The sequence below is a fragment of the Neodiprion pinetum genome, chromosome 4 (assembly GCF_021155775.2).
Source record: "Neodiprion pinetum isolate iyNeoPine1 chromosome 4, iyNeoPine1.2, whole genome shotgun sequence".
Taxonomy (NCBI): Eukaryota; Metazoa; Arthropoda; class Insecta; order Hymenoptera; family Diprionidae; genus Neodiprion; species Neodiprion pinetum.
The window spans coordinates 10,576,450-10,595,819 of record NC_060235.2 but is presented as its reverse complement, the minus strand read 5'-3'; the positions used below and the strand labels follow the sequence as shown (position 1 = coordinate 10,595,819).

Sequence of the window (19,370 nt, the reverse complement as noted above, 5' to 3'; positions counted from 1 at the left end):
GTGCCAAATAATCATTATTGTTTAAAACGTCTTTAGGATCCTGAATAGCAGCAATATGACATTCACAAGAGCCGATCAATCGCAAGCAGTAGGTGTATATATATATATATATATATATATATATATATATATATATACCACTAAAACCACCAGGATAAGGTGTGCTGGTACGTGAGTTACATTTGGCACGATTAATCAAGGATAACAGCTATGGAGTGGGGGGTAGAGCAAAGCGACGGTACGAGGCCTAAAGTCGTCATGCAATCGTCCGTATACCTGTACCGCATTCATAAACGAGTGAGGGAAGGGGGGCTAGGGAAGTACAGACCACGCGTTTCACTTTCCTTCGAGAACAGATTGAATCTTCGTTTCATTTGCAATAGAACGAAACAATATTCCGCGCGAAGTAACCGGGACTTTTCTTTCAAGTACACACACGCGAGCTCGCTATGAATTCATAATTTCAGCCACCTAATGATTTATCATTCATTCACAACGAGTGCCACATGTGGCATTTTCGAAACTGGCTGTTTCGAATCTTAATTTCAAGGGCAGAGTCATAACCGGGGTCAGGATTATAAGACAGTTGAGGCTTAAGGATGTACTGGCTATACATTCTCAACCAAAAGTGAGTCTCGGTGACAATATCGAATACTTTATAAGATGAAAATCAGAAAAAAATCAACCACAATAAAGACGATAAGAAAATTATAATTGAATAATAATAATGCCCAAAAGTTATCCATAAATTGTTTAAACAAAATATTGTTCAACAAATTTTTAGGGAATGTTTTTTTTGTCATGTGGAATGAATTCATTGGTTTTTCTGAATACAAATGAATTTGTAAGAATTTTCTCATTGTCTTGAAATTTCCGTTTTCAAAAATTTGTAAAGGCTGTATTTACGAAGCCTTTCTTCGTATAAGGTATTCAATATTGTCGCCGAGACTCACTTTTGGTTGAGAATTTATAGCCAGTACATCCATAACATAATCGCAGAATCCAGTATTTTCGGTTTTGTATTGCATGCGTACACCCAGCAAATCAGGAAATTTTTACGAATCACCCGTCGTAAGAGTAACAAATAGCTCGTAGTCCTTAGTAACGGTGACATCATAAGCCATAATTTAATTACTTGATAAGTAAAATGATGGCCGTTGAGTTGTAAAAATAATCATACTGCCGGAATGGAATCGCAAGCATAAAGTTCAAGGCCACCGTGTTAGCTTTGTTTCGACATTTTCATACGTCTATCGAATACTTTACGCAGTTGACCGACTATACAAATTGACTACAGTACGACCAGCGACTAATTACCTCTCACACTTGGGTTTAAAATAACTGAGCCTATAAACCTATTGCGTTGGCAATGCCGATTAGCGTTCGTTTAGCGGAAATATCTTCTTACAGAATTGCGCATTACTGACACTGAGTAATATCGTTGTTCCAATTACAACCAAAGTACACCTACTAAATTTCACGCCAAAACAAATATTGTAGTTACTTATAAAAATCCACATAATATTCCCATCATTACGCTTAGAAACAATTTATCGTTCGGTATGTCAGAATAAACTATTGTCTTTTTAACATCACTATCAACTATAATTTCACCATATTTTTATGAATCAAAACTCAAGGCATGATTTCCTAGGATTGCAAAATATCAATTGTGCGATAGCTTATGTAGGCGAGTAAACTTAATTACGTATTGTAAAAAATTCGAGCAAAGAATTTCAGGCACTCCAGTCAAGTCAGTTATCAACCATTAATACCGTAGTAAATATGACCCAGTATAGATGAAGTACTGACGATACACGACGACGCGAATGCCGCGGAGTTCGATATACTCGGTGACCAAACTGATGCCGCGTGACGCGTTTTGCGGTAACGCAGTCGCGACGAGATCGCAGCGATAGGCCACGACGCCCTTCCTCCGACAGTGCTCGCGGCGACGAACCAAGCGCTGGAGCGGAGTGAGAGAGATTTTTGAATTCAGTCTAGCACGAGCTACTGCTCAGGAGACACCCGTAAGAGACTTGCTTGTTTCAAGGTAGATTTCACACACTGAGTTTCGAACTTGTTTGTTTGTTTATCGGTAAGCTGTACGCTCTACGATGCTGGCGAGTACAAGGCAAAAACCAGTTTGAAGCTGAAAAAACACTACGCATCTTTCGTTGTCGAAATATTTTCTTCCGATTCACAAGATAGCGAGGTTACATATCTACATAACACACACGCGACACGTTGTAGCGGCTCCGCGCTGATTGCGCAGCTTGGTTATAATTGGGTTCGGAGGACTGTTGCGTCGTTGGTATTCGTATATAGTGCGTAGTGTTTGCCGAACAATTAAGTGTTGGTGATAATATTCAGATTTAATATATTTTTAGTCAGTTTATCATTATTTTATTTGCGAAACACAGGCAACATCGGTTCTGTAATTGGCAGTATAAATGTACAAATACGTTCCTGTGCTTCAAAATTTTCATTTGCATCGCAAATGATCTACGTAAACGTATGTTGCAGCCACGAATGACTCGGTATCGGATGTCGTTGCAGTACGGTTAGTGGGTGATAAGATTGATACCATTTGAGTGTTGTACCGTATACATTTTAGTTCAAATTGACCTAACTATTTTTTAGTTTTTTGAAACTTTTTCTACCCCGTAAGTGCTCAATGTTTTCAAAAAAGTCACGAGATCATCAAAAACGACCTTCTTCAAACAGTGATTTCTCGGCTCTTAATGACTGTACGACCTTCAGCATAGGCTTGTTTCGGAGGAATATAGAATTGAAAGGAGCTTCAAATACACGATTATTCATTTTAAGTTTAGCACAAATCTTATATGTTATCAACAATTTCATACCTTAAACTCATTTTTCGTGATATAAAAATAAATTATCGTCGGATTGCTTGTTCAATTCTTCACAAAATATATTCTTACAAAATTGTGTTTGTATGATTGAGATATCTTTATTCAGCTACTCGCATCGCTCGACAGCGCGTCGTGCGACGCAACAATCGGAGAATAGTGATGGTACGTGTGATCAGTCGAATTAGTAAAGATCTCGACGTAAATCTACCCTTCCTCGCCGAGTTCCCTAATAACATTGTGTATTTTGTAGACTGTAATGTATAAATAAACGAAACGTGCTAGCCCTGCTTTTAAAATGTCGGATGGATGAATCAGATTTTATCGAAATGTTATGCGGTTTTTGTGTCCGGTCTCTATAAGGGCCTGTGAAATTTTATCGGACGATACAAATGAAATTGCTACCGTACCGCAGAATAGTAATATTTTCACCGCAACTTTCCGATGCAATGTTTACTACTGATCTTTAGTAAGATTGGAGACGTGAACGAAAAAAAATAAATAAAAGAATTGATTGAAAAAAATATTGTGAGAAAAAAAGTTGGGCGCCAATGGGACGCGAACACTGGTGAGTAGTGTGCCAGCCGTGTGTACACTTGGGGACAATAAATCTGAGACTGCTAATTTTTTACATTAGGCAGTTATGTTGGCAACACAGAGAAACCTACAGCACCATAGTCGGCCAAACGAGAAACAAACTCAATCTCAATAAACATAACATAACCCATGACCGTCATATATGCATTTTTTACTACTACATTTTTCAAGAAACTGCATCCCCGTAACTATGGAAAAAAATTTACTTCAATAATTTTTAATCAAAACTAGCTGTGCAAGGATATGGGGCGGCAACCCAAGCACGTTTTGTTTATTTATAAATTATATTGTATAAGATACATATTTTATTAGAAAACTCGATGAAGGAAGCTCGATTTAGGTCGGGATCTTAGACTATGCGCTAGTAAAGTTTCTTTGGCACGTAGCCTATGCGCCATTCGTCTCATTTTTTTTAAATTCTGGGCGATCAAAACTCGTAATCATATGTGACAGACATGTGAAAAGTTGCCTTTATTTCCAATTATAAGTAAATAATTACGCACAATGTCAGTGAAATAATTAATGAGCGGCTTTCAAGAAGTGCAATTAGATATTTTTAGTAGAAATAGTATTGCTAAATGTACAAAATTATGTACAAGTTTTCGTGTGTCGAATGTAGATGAAGAGATTGATGTTAATAATTCTTGACGTATTATTATTGGTACGGTATTAAGAGAAATACCAAGTCAAAATAGCTCAAAAAATAAAACTAATTATTGTAATGTTATTATCGAAGTAAGTTCAAAACTTCAATTCATAAATAACCTATTCTTACCAAAATTTTTAGGTTATTTATGAACTGAAGTTCTAAACTTACCTCAATAACAACATCATAATGAGTAATATTCATTTTGTACCTTCGGAAATACTTTTTCTTCTAAAAATATCTAATTGCAGTTTTTGAAAACCGATCATTAATTATTTTTACTGACATTGTGTGTAAATATTTACTTAATGAAAATAATAAAAGTCAGCTTTTGCATGTCTATCCCATATTTCTACGAGTTTTACATGCTCAGAATTAAAAAAAAATAACACGTGATGGCGCAAAGGCTGCTCGCCAAAGATACTTTACTAGCGTATACCGAGAGTTTCCTGTGATATCGTCCGTTTCGTAAGGTATAGCAATACAAGCCCTACACAGGCGTACACCTCGTGCGTAGACTCGTTCTGACAGAAATGAGCTGCCAGTGGCACTCCCGCTTGATTAATCGCGCTAGGCCAAATTCGTAGAGTAGGATTAATCTTTTCGCGTTAACTTAAGAGATGTAACCTGGAGGCGTCAAGAAACAAACAACTGATGTAAGTTAAGGAGAAAAGGTCAACAAAGAGTTATATGATATCCACAGTGGTTCAGTAAATACGTTTAACGTAGACATTTAACTTCAAAATTAGTTAACGAATTTTAAACAAAATTTCATTCAATTAATCAATGGGTGATGTTTGTAAACAAATTGCAGTCAAAGTGAAGCAGGTAATAAATCATTCGAGCTAATATCATGAATACATAATTAATTTGTGAACTACAATTCGAAATAGAACAACAATTAAACCCGCAATTAAATACTTGAATAATGGTGTGATTACCTTAATAAAAATTAAGGGGGTCGTCTGGCGTGAAAACTGTTTTTTTTTAAAGGTTTTTTGGGTATCTTTGTAAGACACACCATTAAAATAAAATTTCACATCATTTTCACGCTATATTTATTGACATTTGAAAAAACTTTATAAATTCTTTGCAGACGAAATATTCAATATAACTTAATGTATACTGACCGATAGGAACATATGTAAGGAACGGGCTTGAGTGTAGACTCGAATCCGACTGTTCTGATCAGAAATAAAAAAAAAACCAGCGGCATTTTAATCTTTAGGCTTGTGGGTATGGTATGAACTAGAATACGCTTGAAATTTTGTAATTTAAATTTTTAACAGTTTAAAAAAAAAATTTGAACTCATCATTTTTTTCCATTTTTTTAGCTCGTAAAACAAAAACTAGCAAAGCAATCATGATTATTGTAGTTCAAGCGATAGGTATAGGTATAACAAAGATGCTGTAAAAATTTGAGCACGATCGTTTCAGTGCTTTTTGAAATATCATGTCTTGTACACTTTTGAAAATTGTTGTTTCGAGAAAAACGCGATTCGAAGTTGGCGTGTTCAAAATTTTGACCTCGGTTTTGAATTTAATTTCCGTATGAAATGACATCCTTAATCGGCGATCCATGGAGCATAGGGGAGGTTTACTGCTGCATTCGCAGCTTCCTCACAGTCTGATCTTTCTAGCCTTGAACTCGGCTTTATTGAGGCGCACACTGTGCATTGTTTCACTCAAGTGCTCATAACTTCCTCAAATTTTGGAAATTTGGCATCAGCCCTGGGCAGAAATATTATTAAAAGATGTATCTATAATAATATGCAACAAAAATATGTTTTTTTTTTTAAATTTCAAGACTAGACAACCCCCTTAGCAATTTGTGGGGATGTATTGTTGAACTAACAAATCTGTTGGTTCCGTGAACTTATTATTGAAATACATATAATAAATAATTTAATAATCATTTTTAAAAAATTAAGAAAATTAACATTATACGGGATGTTTCATTTCAATCGGCTTTGAAAAAAAATTTCACAAATCGGCTCTTATCACACCACCGGTCGAGTTTAGGTGATAAGTATATGGTACTTTTTGATGCAAAATTTGATGCCCTTTTCAAATACGTATGAAAAAAATACACTGTTCCATTACAAAAAAACCAAGTCGACCTTCACCTGACGTGGGTGGTTCCTCTTATGAAAAATCTGATGCCTTCATGCTCTTTCCCCTTTCGAAGCTTGTATATTTTGTATAGCACGTTCTTTCGTATCTTTCTTAGTTTCGGAGTAATTGGGCTGCGACGATTAGAGTGAAAAACCTTATATGTAGTTTGAATACAATATTGGATCCTTCTCTTGGTCCGTGGCAGCCATCGTTGCACCGTGTGCGAGTCACCGCGGTGTCGCAGGCCCAGTACACGACGCTTATGTAACTATTTCAATCATACAGGCACCATGAAAACACCATTCTGAAGAAAAAAAAAGCTCGTGTGATAGAGAATTTAACGGGAAATATAATGGTAATTTTTTTTATAAAAATTTTAGATCCAAGAGTCCACAGTGAAAAATGCATGTTTATTATCAAAGTATTCACGACAAAAAAATTTGTGCTGATCTCGTAATTAGTAATTATGCATTTGTAGCTTGTTTTTTTCATCCTTAATACGAGCTCATACAGAAGGTCGTACACAGAAAAAAATCTTATAATTATGACAACTATAAGATATATTATAGCTAGAACGACCGTAATTGGATGAAATATAGAATATAGTTTTTCTCACTATAACACCGGTCATTAAATGTTTATATCAACTTCAAGAATATAGTAAAAGAAAGTAGTTATGATAACTGCGTTCTTCATTGGTAGTGAAGACTACGAGATTATCGTTGGCTTGACATATGGCGCTGCGTTGAATGTAACATTTGGTTTGATTGTCATTCACATAATGCATAGTTGCCTTAACACATATAAACCACCATATAGATGAATTCAACTATACGACAATTTCTTATGCAATGACAACGTTATATTCTATAGTTGAGCGAACCAGCGTAAACGGATTTCCTAAACAATTCTTGAGTTAGATTGAATATGAAAATAGCTGTCATAATTATAGAAAATATAAACAATCTCCTTTTATACACAGAGAGAAAAGAATCATTGAATCAACCAAATCGATTTATTCAAAAATTGCTGCTTCAACCATCATTTTAAGAAAATAAATACACCGTAGGTAACATATTAAATTCGATGAGACAAGGTAGTTATAGGTAATTGCAAGCAATAGCCAGTTCGAATCCCAAACGAAAACGCGCGTGCGGCGCTTTTCAGAATCTAACAACATAAAAATGAGATTTTTCAGACTTACGATCAATTATAAGTAATTAGCTTTTCAGGAAAATGTACCAATTGCCACAATTAGGCTAAATGTTTAGATTTCATTTTTTCATTAGAACCACTGATTACACGTTTATGTATAGTTATTGAATCTATTGCATATGCTCCTAAAAATGATATACTAATGTTAAACTTACGCACATAACGAGTTCAATTCTTCTGCGGAACAGTACTACCATCCCATCAGTTGTGACCGGATAACAACGATAATAGGTGGCATAACGATATATTATGTTTGGTTTTACTAGACCACATAAGTATTGTTGTAATACGAACGAATAAATTTTTTATAACAATCACAGCAAATAAGGTACGCCAAAAAAGTTTCATAGTAAAGCTACGTTCATTGTTAGTGAAAGTAATTATGTGACTACCGTTAGAGATATAGTACCACTAAGCATAGATAATCATTGATTTTACTATATTTTTTATAATTAGTATAACAATAAAACATTCGCGCACCAGGAGCATGCTACATTTTTTAGTCAATTTATAGTTGCCAGAACTATACATTTTGATCAATGTACGATTATTAGGAGCCAAGAAATTATCATTTGAAGGAAATCGCGGACGACGGTTTCGGACACAATCCGTAACAGAAAAAAAAAAATTAAAAAATTGAAAAAACTGGTGACGTTGAAATGGTATACGGTTTAATGTAAAATGAGTCATACTTTCTACGAAACCCGAAAATCATTATCAATTTAAAACATAATGTGTGAGACACTCGAATTGACTAACAATAAGGTACATAATTACGAAAAATAGTACACGACAATAAAAAGTGAGAAGGAATAACGTATTAATCAAAAATAAAAATTACAACACTGTACGATAAGATTATTGAGTACAGTGATGGAGCCACGTATGTTTTGTAGATAAGTAGATTTCAATTAAATTGTGTACGTGGAATATCTGACTAGATAAAAACAGTGAGAAACAGTATTGAGTCCGATATTAAGGAGTTTTGCGGTTTTGAAAATCAATGTGGACGCTGCGTGCCATAATACTTATCCCCATAAAGTACGTCGATGCAAGAACCTTGCGCCCAATAAATTAAAGTGGAAACTACCAAAAAAATTTATTTCGCAACTTGAAAACCACCAAAATAATAATATACACTTCGAGAAATGAATTCTGACACGGCCAACTTTTTCGACTAGTCAGTTACGTTAACAATACAAAGTCAGCCCGTTTCTACCGCCGGCCAGCCGCGAAACAAGGTCAATCTTCGTAATCATAACAGAACCTAAAAATACTACATTCAAATGTCGTGTTTACAAAGATTGCTTCTCCGCTAGCAGGCGGTTGCGATGCGGGGTGATTCTGCATTGCCAACGTAACTGACTAGACGAAAAAGTTGATCGTCTCAGAATTCATTTTCGCAAGTGTAGATTTTAATAAATATTACCAACAATATCCTCACCTACAAAAAATATTAAAATAGAAATGCCTACTGCCAAGTACGTAACTTCCTCGCAAAAATGAGAAATCAACACGACAAATAAAACACGCAGAGAATTGTTTTAGAACAAAATCATGATTTTCCTAACATGATTTCATCGCAGCATCCAGTTTGTTCAAAGGTGCGATAGGTTGTCAAATCAAGTTTGATCGATTATTTAAACATAAGCTTGGGCTTCACAAGAGTACTAGCTATGGGTCTAACCTCAACGAGGGCTCCGCAGTTTATTTAACCAATTTCAAGTAGTCCAATAATTATGAATAATTTGTTTATTTTTACTAGGTTGTGACTATGAAACAAATGACCATCATTTTTATTCATTATCTAACACGAATTGATTCAGGATCCGAAAAATGTCCATAGTATTGCGTCTAGACAGTTATATTGTTTATATAGCATTACGAAGGAAGAATTCGTCGAATTTGGTCTCGACCGGGCCCAGCCGATCACCATCCGGTTATTGATAAAGAAAAAGAACAAATATTGTTTGACAGGTGTTTCTTTTCCTAATTGACTCTGACTTAGAGCTAATTTGTAGATAATTAAATTGTATTCGAAGCTACACGTGTTTGTAGACATGAATTTAAATCTTAATCTATGAAGTTAAATGGCGTATCGATTATAAAAACTTCACATTAGACTCTACAAAGCTAAAAATTATTTGAAAACATAAAATCTAGTAACATTACAAAATTTAACAAATGACATAAACAGCAAATTCCTGATATAAATATACCTGATACCTGGATAGTGAACTTACCTGATACAGAAAACCTTGTCATCGTCATTGAAACAGCCATTGTAAAAAAACATGGCTATCCAAGATAAAATTAGGTCTAATGTCACTAGGTTAATTAGCAATAAAATGTCATCAAACGTTGACAAGAAAGCTAACATGAAAATTTATAAATTTAAGCAAGCGAAGGTTATCCTCAAAGAACACAGTAATCTAATTGTAACTAAAGCCGATAAAGGGAGCGTCACAATCCTCATGAACAGAAATGAATAAACAGAAAAAAGTCGAACCATATTAATGACTCTGACACTCATCAACTTCTAAATGGAGACCCCACAGAAAAATAGAAAAACAAGTCAAGGATTTAATTAACATTATAAGAATGAAATTCACTAGTATACAGGTTGCCAAAAATCTCGAGAAATACAACTCTTTACCTCCGACAGTATATTTTGAACCTAAGATTCACAAAAATAACGGTACCGTCAAGACCAATGTTGTCAAACATTAACTCACCTAAATGCAAAATATCCAAATTTTGTGGCGGTATGCTATCTAATATTGTAGGTAACTCCAACTATTATGTTAAAGACACGTGATCTTTCGTCAATAACATAAAAGAATTGACTATACCAGTTGACCATATCTTCATTTCATTAGATGCAGTATCTCTATTTTCTAATATTCCTACTGAGTTAGTGACATCTACTATTACTAGAAAATGGCGTAAAATAATAAAACACATTAATATAAACAAGAAAGAATTCACAGAAGCTACTAAACTAGTTCTACAATCTTGCTACTTCGCATATAACGACCAATTTTACAAACAAATCTTTGGTGTCGCCATGGGCTCTCCTGTGAGTCCAACAGTTGCAAGTTCAGTTCTTGAACACTTAGAAAAATAAATTGATCAATAGTCTTCGCTGTAAATTACATTTCTATCGCAGACATTATAACGTGTGCGCATCAAGATCAGACTGCCATACTAGTGAATAAAGTCAGTAATTTTCACCCAAAAATTCAATTTACATGAGAGTTAGAAGATAATAGAATTAATTTCATAGATACTGTAGTTAAAACCATGACAACAAGATTTTACTTTAAACGTTTCACAAAGACACATGATCTGGTAGATATATTAATTTTTATTCGGAACATTTATAGAAAGTCTGTTGTCATGGGCGTATCCGGTCGTTGTCTACATATATCCCATCCTAACTTCATTACCAGAAATCTTGAAAAAGTGGAAACTACTCTGTTAAACAATAACTTTCCTTTATCTCTCATAAAAGATGTAAGTGAAAAAACATTTAATTCTATTGATTGGAATCACAACTTTCCAAACAAATGGTGAAGACTAAAAAGCTATTAAAAGTAGAAAGAATAGATGTTAAATATAAAATTACCAACAGCACACAGAAAATGTTCACTTCTCTAAAAACTATCATTCTTACCTTTAAAAAAATGAATACTGTTTATCAAATTAATTGTAATGACTGTCAAAAAATATGCATAGAACAATATTCTCAACACCTAAAAACAGAATTTAAGGTCAGGTTCTAAAATTAAAAACATGAATTTGACAGTTGTGCATTTGCATCTCACAGTTTCAATTTAGGAAATACTCTCGATTTTAAAAACTCATCGGTACTAACCATCGAAATAAATTGGTTCAATCATACCTAATATATAAAAGAAATGATACACGTAAGTAAAGAGAGTAAAAGTTATGGATTTGTGATTAAATTTCATATTGTTGACCACCATTGTTCGAAGTTACTTGTACTATGTGCCCGGAAGATTAGTTACAAGTTCGCACTAAGAATGACCAAAAATAATGGATTTTCACTCAAATCAATAATTTATTCACGATTAATCGAGTATAATCGCTTATTTCTTAGACTTGATTAATCAACCAACTCGATGATTTTTCCTCACAATCGTTTTTTGTTATTTACTCCCATGAACGATGCAATACAATGTCTATTTATGTGTTTAAAGTTTCACTTATTATCAATGTCTTATTTATTAAGTACCTATTTGTAATATATATAAGTGAAAGATAAATGAATATTTTCACCTGAAATTGAACAATATTTTAAATGAAACTGTAAATATTCAAAAAACTTTTCTACTATTAAGACTACGTACTGAAATTTATGAAATTTTGGGTTTATATGCGCCGGTTCAAAAAAATATGAAAAAAAAAATCAGTTAATTTTTACCGATTCAATCGAGTCGTGTTCGACTATTTTTCTAGATTAATCAATTCTTCGATTGTTTTGGCTTAGTGGCCATCGCTAGTTGGCACACTTTGCTAGTTTAATTTTTTCAACTTTACTATATTTGATACATTAAGCATTCAGTGCTACGTATCTCACGTCACGTACTTGATCGATCAAGCTCATTTGTAGAGTTTCAGATACCCAAGTTTCCTTAATATTATTCAAATATTTATCATGGAATCTCGATAGCAGCACTGAGTTGAGTTTTCGATTAGACTTGATTGATTAGAACTCCAAAGAAATCTCGCTAAGTCGCTATTGAATCAGGTAACATGAAGTGAAAAATTAAAAGAAAAAACGTTACATATCGCGAGATTTGATAGTAGAAAACTACACAACATCAAGTGTATGAGTAATCTGCCATCGTGTGAACTTTTACTTCGAAGCGAACAACATTTAAATAAATAAGAACCAACGCACGTAAATATTTACTCTTGCATTGGTGTTTCTATAATCTTACAGAAAGACTCGACTCTAGATTTTAAGAACGTTAAAATTTACAACCATACTAAAGCGTTATAATACAACTACTTTTGATGCACGGTAAAGTTGTACGAAGAATTCTGTAGAGGATTCTACGACGACGGTTGAGGAGCCACTTGTGTGGAAACCACCAACGATTTCAAAGTAATTTCTTGGTGATTTTCAATATTAAAAATTGGCTCGAATTCCGTTGACTTATAAGTGATTCCCAAACGTTCAAAGTTGTTGGACATCTTGGTGATTTTCAAGTGATTTTCAGTGTTGAAGAACAGCTTGAATCCCAGTGATTTTCAATTAATTTCTCAAATAATTGGTTTCTTGACGATGGTGTTCAATCCTGTGACTAGCCATTCCAAATTTGAAAATGTGGAAGCGTCCCTACCTCAAAAATGGAAGTGACTCGTTCCATTTTTTTGCGATCCAATATTCATGCTGCACTTTAAAATATAAATCGGTGTACGAGCTATTTAATGGTTGATCATCATTTCTCACAATAACAAACTTTTCTATCTCCATGTAGCTTTTCACTGATTTACATAGATCAGTGTAACTTCTTTACAGAACGTTGCCTTTCTATATTATCTTGATAGTCATACAATATTGAAACGAATGGTATGTATTTGTGGGATAAGAAGATAAAATTCATGAAGTAGACCAATTTCAGCCAAAGATATAAGGGATCCAAGTTTTACCGGATATGACTCACACAGTTCGTACTAATCGGGATTTTTATAGTCCGCACTCTGACGGATAACATTTCATCTAATTTTCATCTTCTTCCTCGTAGAAATGAACTTGAAATATATAGTGTATGTTATTGTCATCGAGATTTCGACCCCTATTGATTCTAAGCGAAGCTTTAAGTCGCAAATAGAGTTATTAATAATTTTCTCACGGAACCGCTGAATAATATACTGCACGCGTATATGAATTATATGTATTTAGAACAGTAAAAAAAAAAACAATATTCTGCAATACTATCATTAATGTATTAAGAATTTCGTCTCTTCAAGCACTGTTAAAGAATGTAGTGTGCAGATGATATATTTACATTTGAAAACAACACTGTTCTTTAACAGTGCTTGAAGAGACGAAATTCTTAATACATACATATACAGGCACACGAAAACAAATTCGAACTCACTGGTGATTAGAGAAATTAACGACAGCAGAGTCAGGGCGGCTAGGTGGTCTAGTGGAGTAAGGCTCCGGCTAAGCATCTCTAGACGCCAGGTTCGATTCCTGGCTCCGTCGTTAATTTTTCAAAATCACCAAATTTTCGAATTTACATTCTTCAACAATCATCTTCTCGTGATTAATGATATGCACATCCGTGTATCATTTAATAGACGGCTTTGCCCGTCTTGCGTGGCTTCTCATTAGAAGTAAGAATTCAAATGTAAACATATCATCTACACACTACATTGTTTAACAATGCTTGAAGAGACAAAATTCTTAATACATACATATACAGGCACAAGAAAACAAATTCAAACTCACTGGCGATGAGAGAAATTAACGACAACAGATTCAGGGCGGCTAGGTGATCTAGTGGAGTAAGGCTCAGGCTAAGCATCTCTAGACGCCAGGTTCGATTCCTGGCTCCGTCGTTAATTTTTCGAAATCATCAAATTTTCGAATTTACACTATCATTAATTACTAGGGGTTACGTTTATAAAATTAATATGCTTCACTTAAATTATCCCATAATTCGTAGTCTCCTACATTTTTGACAATTGTTAAACGTAAAAATGGCACTTGAATACTGTTTGAGCATGCTGTGACAGACTTATTTCGAAAGATAACAATGATTAAGACAAATTTTCTGTTCAGATTAAATGACCCTCGAAATTCTTTAGAGTAACTAACTAAAACCATTTTTGTCACGCAGTGAATAAACAAGAGAAAATGCCGGGCCACCGTCAGCCTAGCTCCCTAGAGGGGCTCAGTTTGGGACGCGTGTGCCAGCAGCTCGATGGGACGTGCCGTCGCCTTCAAATACGATCTCAAGAATCAACTGCCGCTCAAGTGTTCGCCTATGCGAAACAAACTATCAGGCCTTACTATGTGAACGCCCTTCCGGCTCGCCTTCGTTCTCAAGTGATAGAGGAAACGTCCAAAATGCTTTATGGACCTTCCTCGGATGGTTCTACTCTGATCTCGGGCCCTGCACCATTGTATCTACTTGCTCTCTTACTCGGACATGATATCAGATGTCTGAAAGTTAATTTGTGCTGCTACTATGGATGCAGCCATCAAACCTCGCTCCTAAATTTATTAGCGACAGAAGGGGTTGGACTGGAATCTCTTGAACTGGCTCGTTCTGCACTGCTTAGACTGGACTGTAAGTTACTTAGAACGTCATTACTTAGCATGACGAATCTGAGAACTCTAATACTCAGAAACATAGCAAACGATGCGGTACTACAAGTGATTGGAAAAGCGTGTTCGCAGTTGGTCGTTTTGGATGTTGCCTGCTCCAGACAAGTAACAGACATTGGTCTCAAACAGTTGCTGTTGCAAGTCGAACTTCGTGACAAAACTTTGTATCACCCTCCTGTTCAAGAATCTAATAGTTGGTCCCGCATAAAATCGCTCTTTTCGAAACTGAAACTCAAGAATTTGAAGACTGAAAAAAATTCCGACTTTGGAGTGCTGCTCGAGTACTGTGAAAGTAGAAACTTCCTCTGTAATACGCTTAGGGTTTTAAACGTAGCCAATACAAGAGTAACGAGTGAAGGGGTGCTCATCGCTCTGGTTCACGTTCCGAAATTGGAATCCTTGGCCGAATACAATCACGTAGGAAGAGTGATGGAAATCATGAACCGAGGCGCAACTGGTTTGAACGCTCCGTTTAGCCTCACTCAGGCCCGGACTTTAAGAACCACGCCATCCAGATTAGAAATCTTAGCACAGGCTTGTCCAAAGGTGGAAAAACTTCACATTTCTGAGCCTCACCATCCCCCAGAGTCACTTGGACTATTTTCTTGTGTTACTTCCCTGAGTGTCCACAGCATTCCAGCACAAAAACAATGGCTGGAGGGTTTCTACGGCTACCTGCGCACTAACGGCCAGAACTTGCACGATCTAAATCTCCGAATAATGCAAAGTGAAAACCCAATAAAATTAGATCTCAGAGAAATATTTTCAAGCTGTCCGAATCTTAGAATATTATCTATGGATGGTTCAAACGTTGTTTGGAGCAACAGAACCGATCCTCCGCCTGTGAAACATCTAAAGAAAGTTCAACTAGGTCGCATAGTTAGCGCAATAACAATAACAAAAACACTTTCGCTGGCACCAGAGCTGACAGATTTACACGTGCACAGTTGTTTTGATCTCACTAACCTTCACTTGGAAAAGTTATTGAATGTTTCAACCAAATCCAAAAATGGATGTAAGTCAGAGAAATGTAAAAATAGTTTGGTACAAAATTTAACTTGCTTTTACATTTACGAGGCAAGCAATGTGTCGACTTCTACTGTATTGAATATGCTTCACAGCTGCAAAAATCTTAAGCGAATTGGAAATTTGGCCAACTGGGGCCTGGACTGTGAGGGAGTAAGAACTTTGCGGGAAACTCTGGCTCGGGACAATTTTGATGTCAATTTATCCCCCGGCTCACATTGGTTTTGGAGTAATTGTATCCAATAGTGTAAATTGCACCTATCGTCGTATCATCAAAGCAAATATTCACATCCAAGTACATCCATCCATCCATACATCCAAGTCCGTGACAAAATTAACTAAACTTTAGCATTGGATTACTTATATTTGTTGGCTACATGAATTGATCTGTTATCAGAATTACAAATTACACCAGTAGTCTGAAACTCTACTATAAACAAATAATCGCTACTAAAATTTGTTTAAGACCTAAATTTGTAAATATATATTCACTGTATAACCTATACTTGTACAAATCACATGTACACTCATTTTTGTGTCCCTCTCTAAGAGTTAAGGAATTCGCATCAATAAAGTTTATACAACCACTAAGTTGGTCAAGTTTGAAATAATGTAGCTCCGTTGTTTACTGAATGAATTTGTAGCAGAATATAATTAACTAATGAAAATAAAAAGAGCAACGAGTCTAAAATTTTCGAAGCTTTGTTCATAAAGATGATAGATATAAAAATTGAGTTTACGTTTTTTCGCGGAAGATTGACCTTGGGACCCGAGCCCACCTGGTGGATCACAATTTTCAGCTATCGGACCATTTTGAATGGGTTAGACAGTTATTTTTTCAAGATTCTATCATGTAATTTGAGTTGGGAGAAATAGTGCTACTATTTTTAGCCAATTCTTGCGAAAAATGATGAATAACTGAAATACTACTTTTGTAAACTTAGGAAGCAGTTCACCAATACACCAATATTATGTGATACATAGTCCGGATTTTCATGGGCAGTAAAATGCTACCACAATATTTTGCTGCTTCGTTTCTGATCAATAGGAATGCCAATAAAATGAGGTATGAAGTATCATAGACGTGAGTAATCATAGACTTATAGAGATAGACTACGCGACCTTACTGGGCTGCTGAAGCTGAGATCAAAGAACCGAGCTAGTCCTACAGTGGTTCTCTTTCTGTCACAAGATCAAGAGAGTGGGGAACTAAGCCGCTAAATGAGGAAAGCGGTGAGACAAGCGGGGAGGTACACATTAGACCTGTCCTTAAGGGCGTTGCCTATGCCTGGAAGAGCGCGCGCGAACAGACTCACGATTTTCCTTTTCATTTCCTCATTTTTGAAGATAATTAGGTTCTTAGGGGGTCATTTTGAAGATGAAAAAATAGATCTGTATCGTCTGTTTTGCCGAGTTTTCGATTTCGCTTTCAGATTCGTGAAAAACGTACTTGAAAGTACGTTATCTTTGAAGTGCGACACAGCGGACAGTGAATTTTTTTTCGAAATTCGGCGAAAGAGGCGACACAGATCTATTCTTTATCTTCAAAATGACTCCCTAAGAACCTAATAATCTTAAAAAATGAGGAAATGAGAAGGAAAATCACGAAGCATAAAACAGAAAATTTCTCGCGCAAAAGGCGGGGGCCTGCTAGCGCCACGACCGCGTTGGCCGGCGACCATGCGAATTACAGGCGAGGAGAGTAAACTCAAACCCCCCCGCTACAATTCCCCTCGTTCGAATCCTGGATAGTGTTCCACGCTTTCATTTTTGCTTGTGTTTTTCTACAGTGTTTTTTATTATTTCAAATCAGTATTTATTCCCGCGATGGCTAAGAAGAGAGGGAATGTGTCTTTGAAGAAGAAGAAACGACCCGGCATAAAGATTTTGGCTAAATTTCAGGAAAAAAGGAGGTAAATCGAATTATTTATATGGTTGATGGTGCACCCTCTCTGACTTCGAGATTCAATCACTTGAGTACGAACAATCGCAGGGCTTTAATTTAAGAAGGTACTTCCAAGAGCCGATATTGCTGTTCATAATAGCAGTATAAATTCATTGTCTAGTTTTTTTATACATACGAAAATATAAACTAGAATGCATTGTGACGTGTGGTCCTAGCCCGGTTTGCATTAGTCGCTAAAATATGTCATCAATTTGTTACGTGTTCAGGTTAAATGATCGAAATCGATATTCGGCAATTTGCATGAGTGTTTACACTTTGTCGATCATAAGGAATATTCTTATCACTTATTGTGACTACCTAAGTATCCAAGGTAAAATTACAATGTACCTGGCAGAATTTTCCATACAAAGTAAATACGGCGCGTACGTATTAGGCCACTAAAATACGCGCGTTTTGTTTTTAGAAATAAACTTGACGTAATTCTGGGGTAATCATACATGCATACATTACCTACAAAACAGCCACCCCACAAAACTGTCATCAAATCAGATACTACTACCAAGTATAATTTATTTGAAAACGAATGATGATTTTGATATACTATAACTAATGATGACAAAAAAAAAAAAATTGAAATCAAAATTGAAATTGAGAAGAGAAAAAAAATTTTTTTGATTAAAAAAAAAAATTGCAGTACGTGGTACTTGGCGGGCCCATTTTTATGTTGCCATTACAACATTGATATAGCTCGACTTGTATTTTCTTGTGCTTGTTTTAATAAGGCCCGCCAAGTGCCACTAAATGAAGAAAAAAATGACAAGACGATAAGATTTACTATACATATATTATATAACAGTGATACTATGAAAGTATTCCTGATCTGTTATTCCCTAATTATCGTTGCGCGGCAAATTTGGGCATTCTTCGATCCGCCGTCTCCTGGGACCTGGTCATTTTGGTCACTGATTATATTTGTGATCATTATAATTTATTGCTAAAATTTTTCTTTCGTGTCCGTGCATTTCCAAATTTATACGTATAGAATTCCTGCGAGCCAACAAAACGACGGAGAAATGGTTCGCGAAGTAATGACTTCGGCGGACGAGGTAACAGAAGATGTTGCTCCGGTCAATGAGGCCGTTCTTGTCGATGAATTTCAGGATACCGATTTGTTTTTCTCGGAGACAATGCCTTAATCTCCAATACAGTACGCGAGAAACGACGACGAGTCGACTGAATACAACACCGCGGAGGATTTCGTGAGTATCCAGCCTGCGACCGAAAGTAATGTTGTTGAAGACATAAATTCACATTTGCTTGTAGTCGGTAATGCCAAGGCCGAACCAAGTCCCCCATTGGAGTTGCCTGAGAGAAGAAGAGTAGACATTAGGCATTTTTTAGATAGTATTACAAAAATCGGTCGTCACTTCCCTTTTGATTGTACTTTTGCAGACGTGTGTCCAATATCCGAAAGCCGGATAGGATTCATTACCACCATCACCTTCAAATGTAGTATATGTAATTTAGTCAAATCAATAACGTCAGAGAATTCTAGTTCAGGCTCCTCAAGCGTCAATGCAGCTATAGTATCCGGTGTAGTGTCCACAGATGGTGGTTTTT

At 35.7% G+C, this 19,370-nt stretch overlaps 2 protein-coding genes across 10 annotated transcripts in view; one reads left to right on the top strand and one right to left on the bottom strand.

Annotated features, from left to right (window-relative positions):
• Window positions 1–19,370, bottom strand: part of TTLL5 (Tubulin tyrosine ligase-like 5) — a 289,302-nt gene that overhangs the window by 149,429 nt on the left and 120,503 nt on the right. The window lies entirely within an intron of this gene.
• LOC124215855 (uncharacterized) lies at window positions 1,950–16,459 on the top strand. Of its 3 annotated transcripts, none has more exons than XM_046619691.2 (2): window positions 1,950–2,053; window positions 14,328–16,459. In XM_046619691.2, the coding sequence occupies exon 2, from the start codon at window positions 14,345–14,347 to the stop codon at window positions 16,088–16,090; it is 1,746 nt and encodes a 581-aa protein (XP_046475647.1). In that variant the 5' UTR covers window positions 1,950–2,053; window positions 14,328–14,344; the 3' UTR covers window positions 16,091–16,459. The 3 variants fall into 3 exon arrangements, with proteins under 3 accessions (XP_046475647.1, XP_046475648.1, XP_046475646.1); XM_046619692.2 differs by having other exon boundaries at window positions 1,972–2,030; XM_046619690.2 differs by lacking the exon at window positions 1,950–2,053 and adding an exon at window positions 2,106–2,563.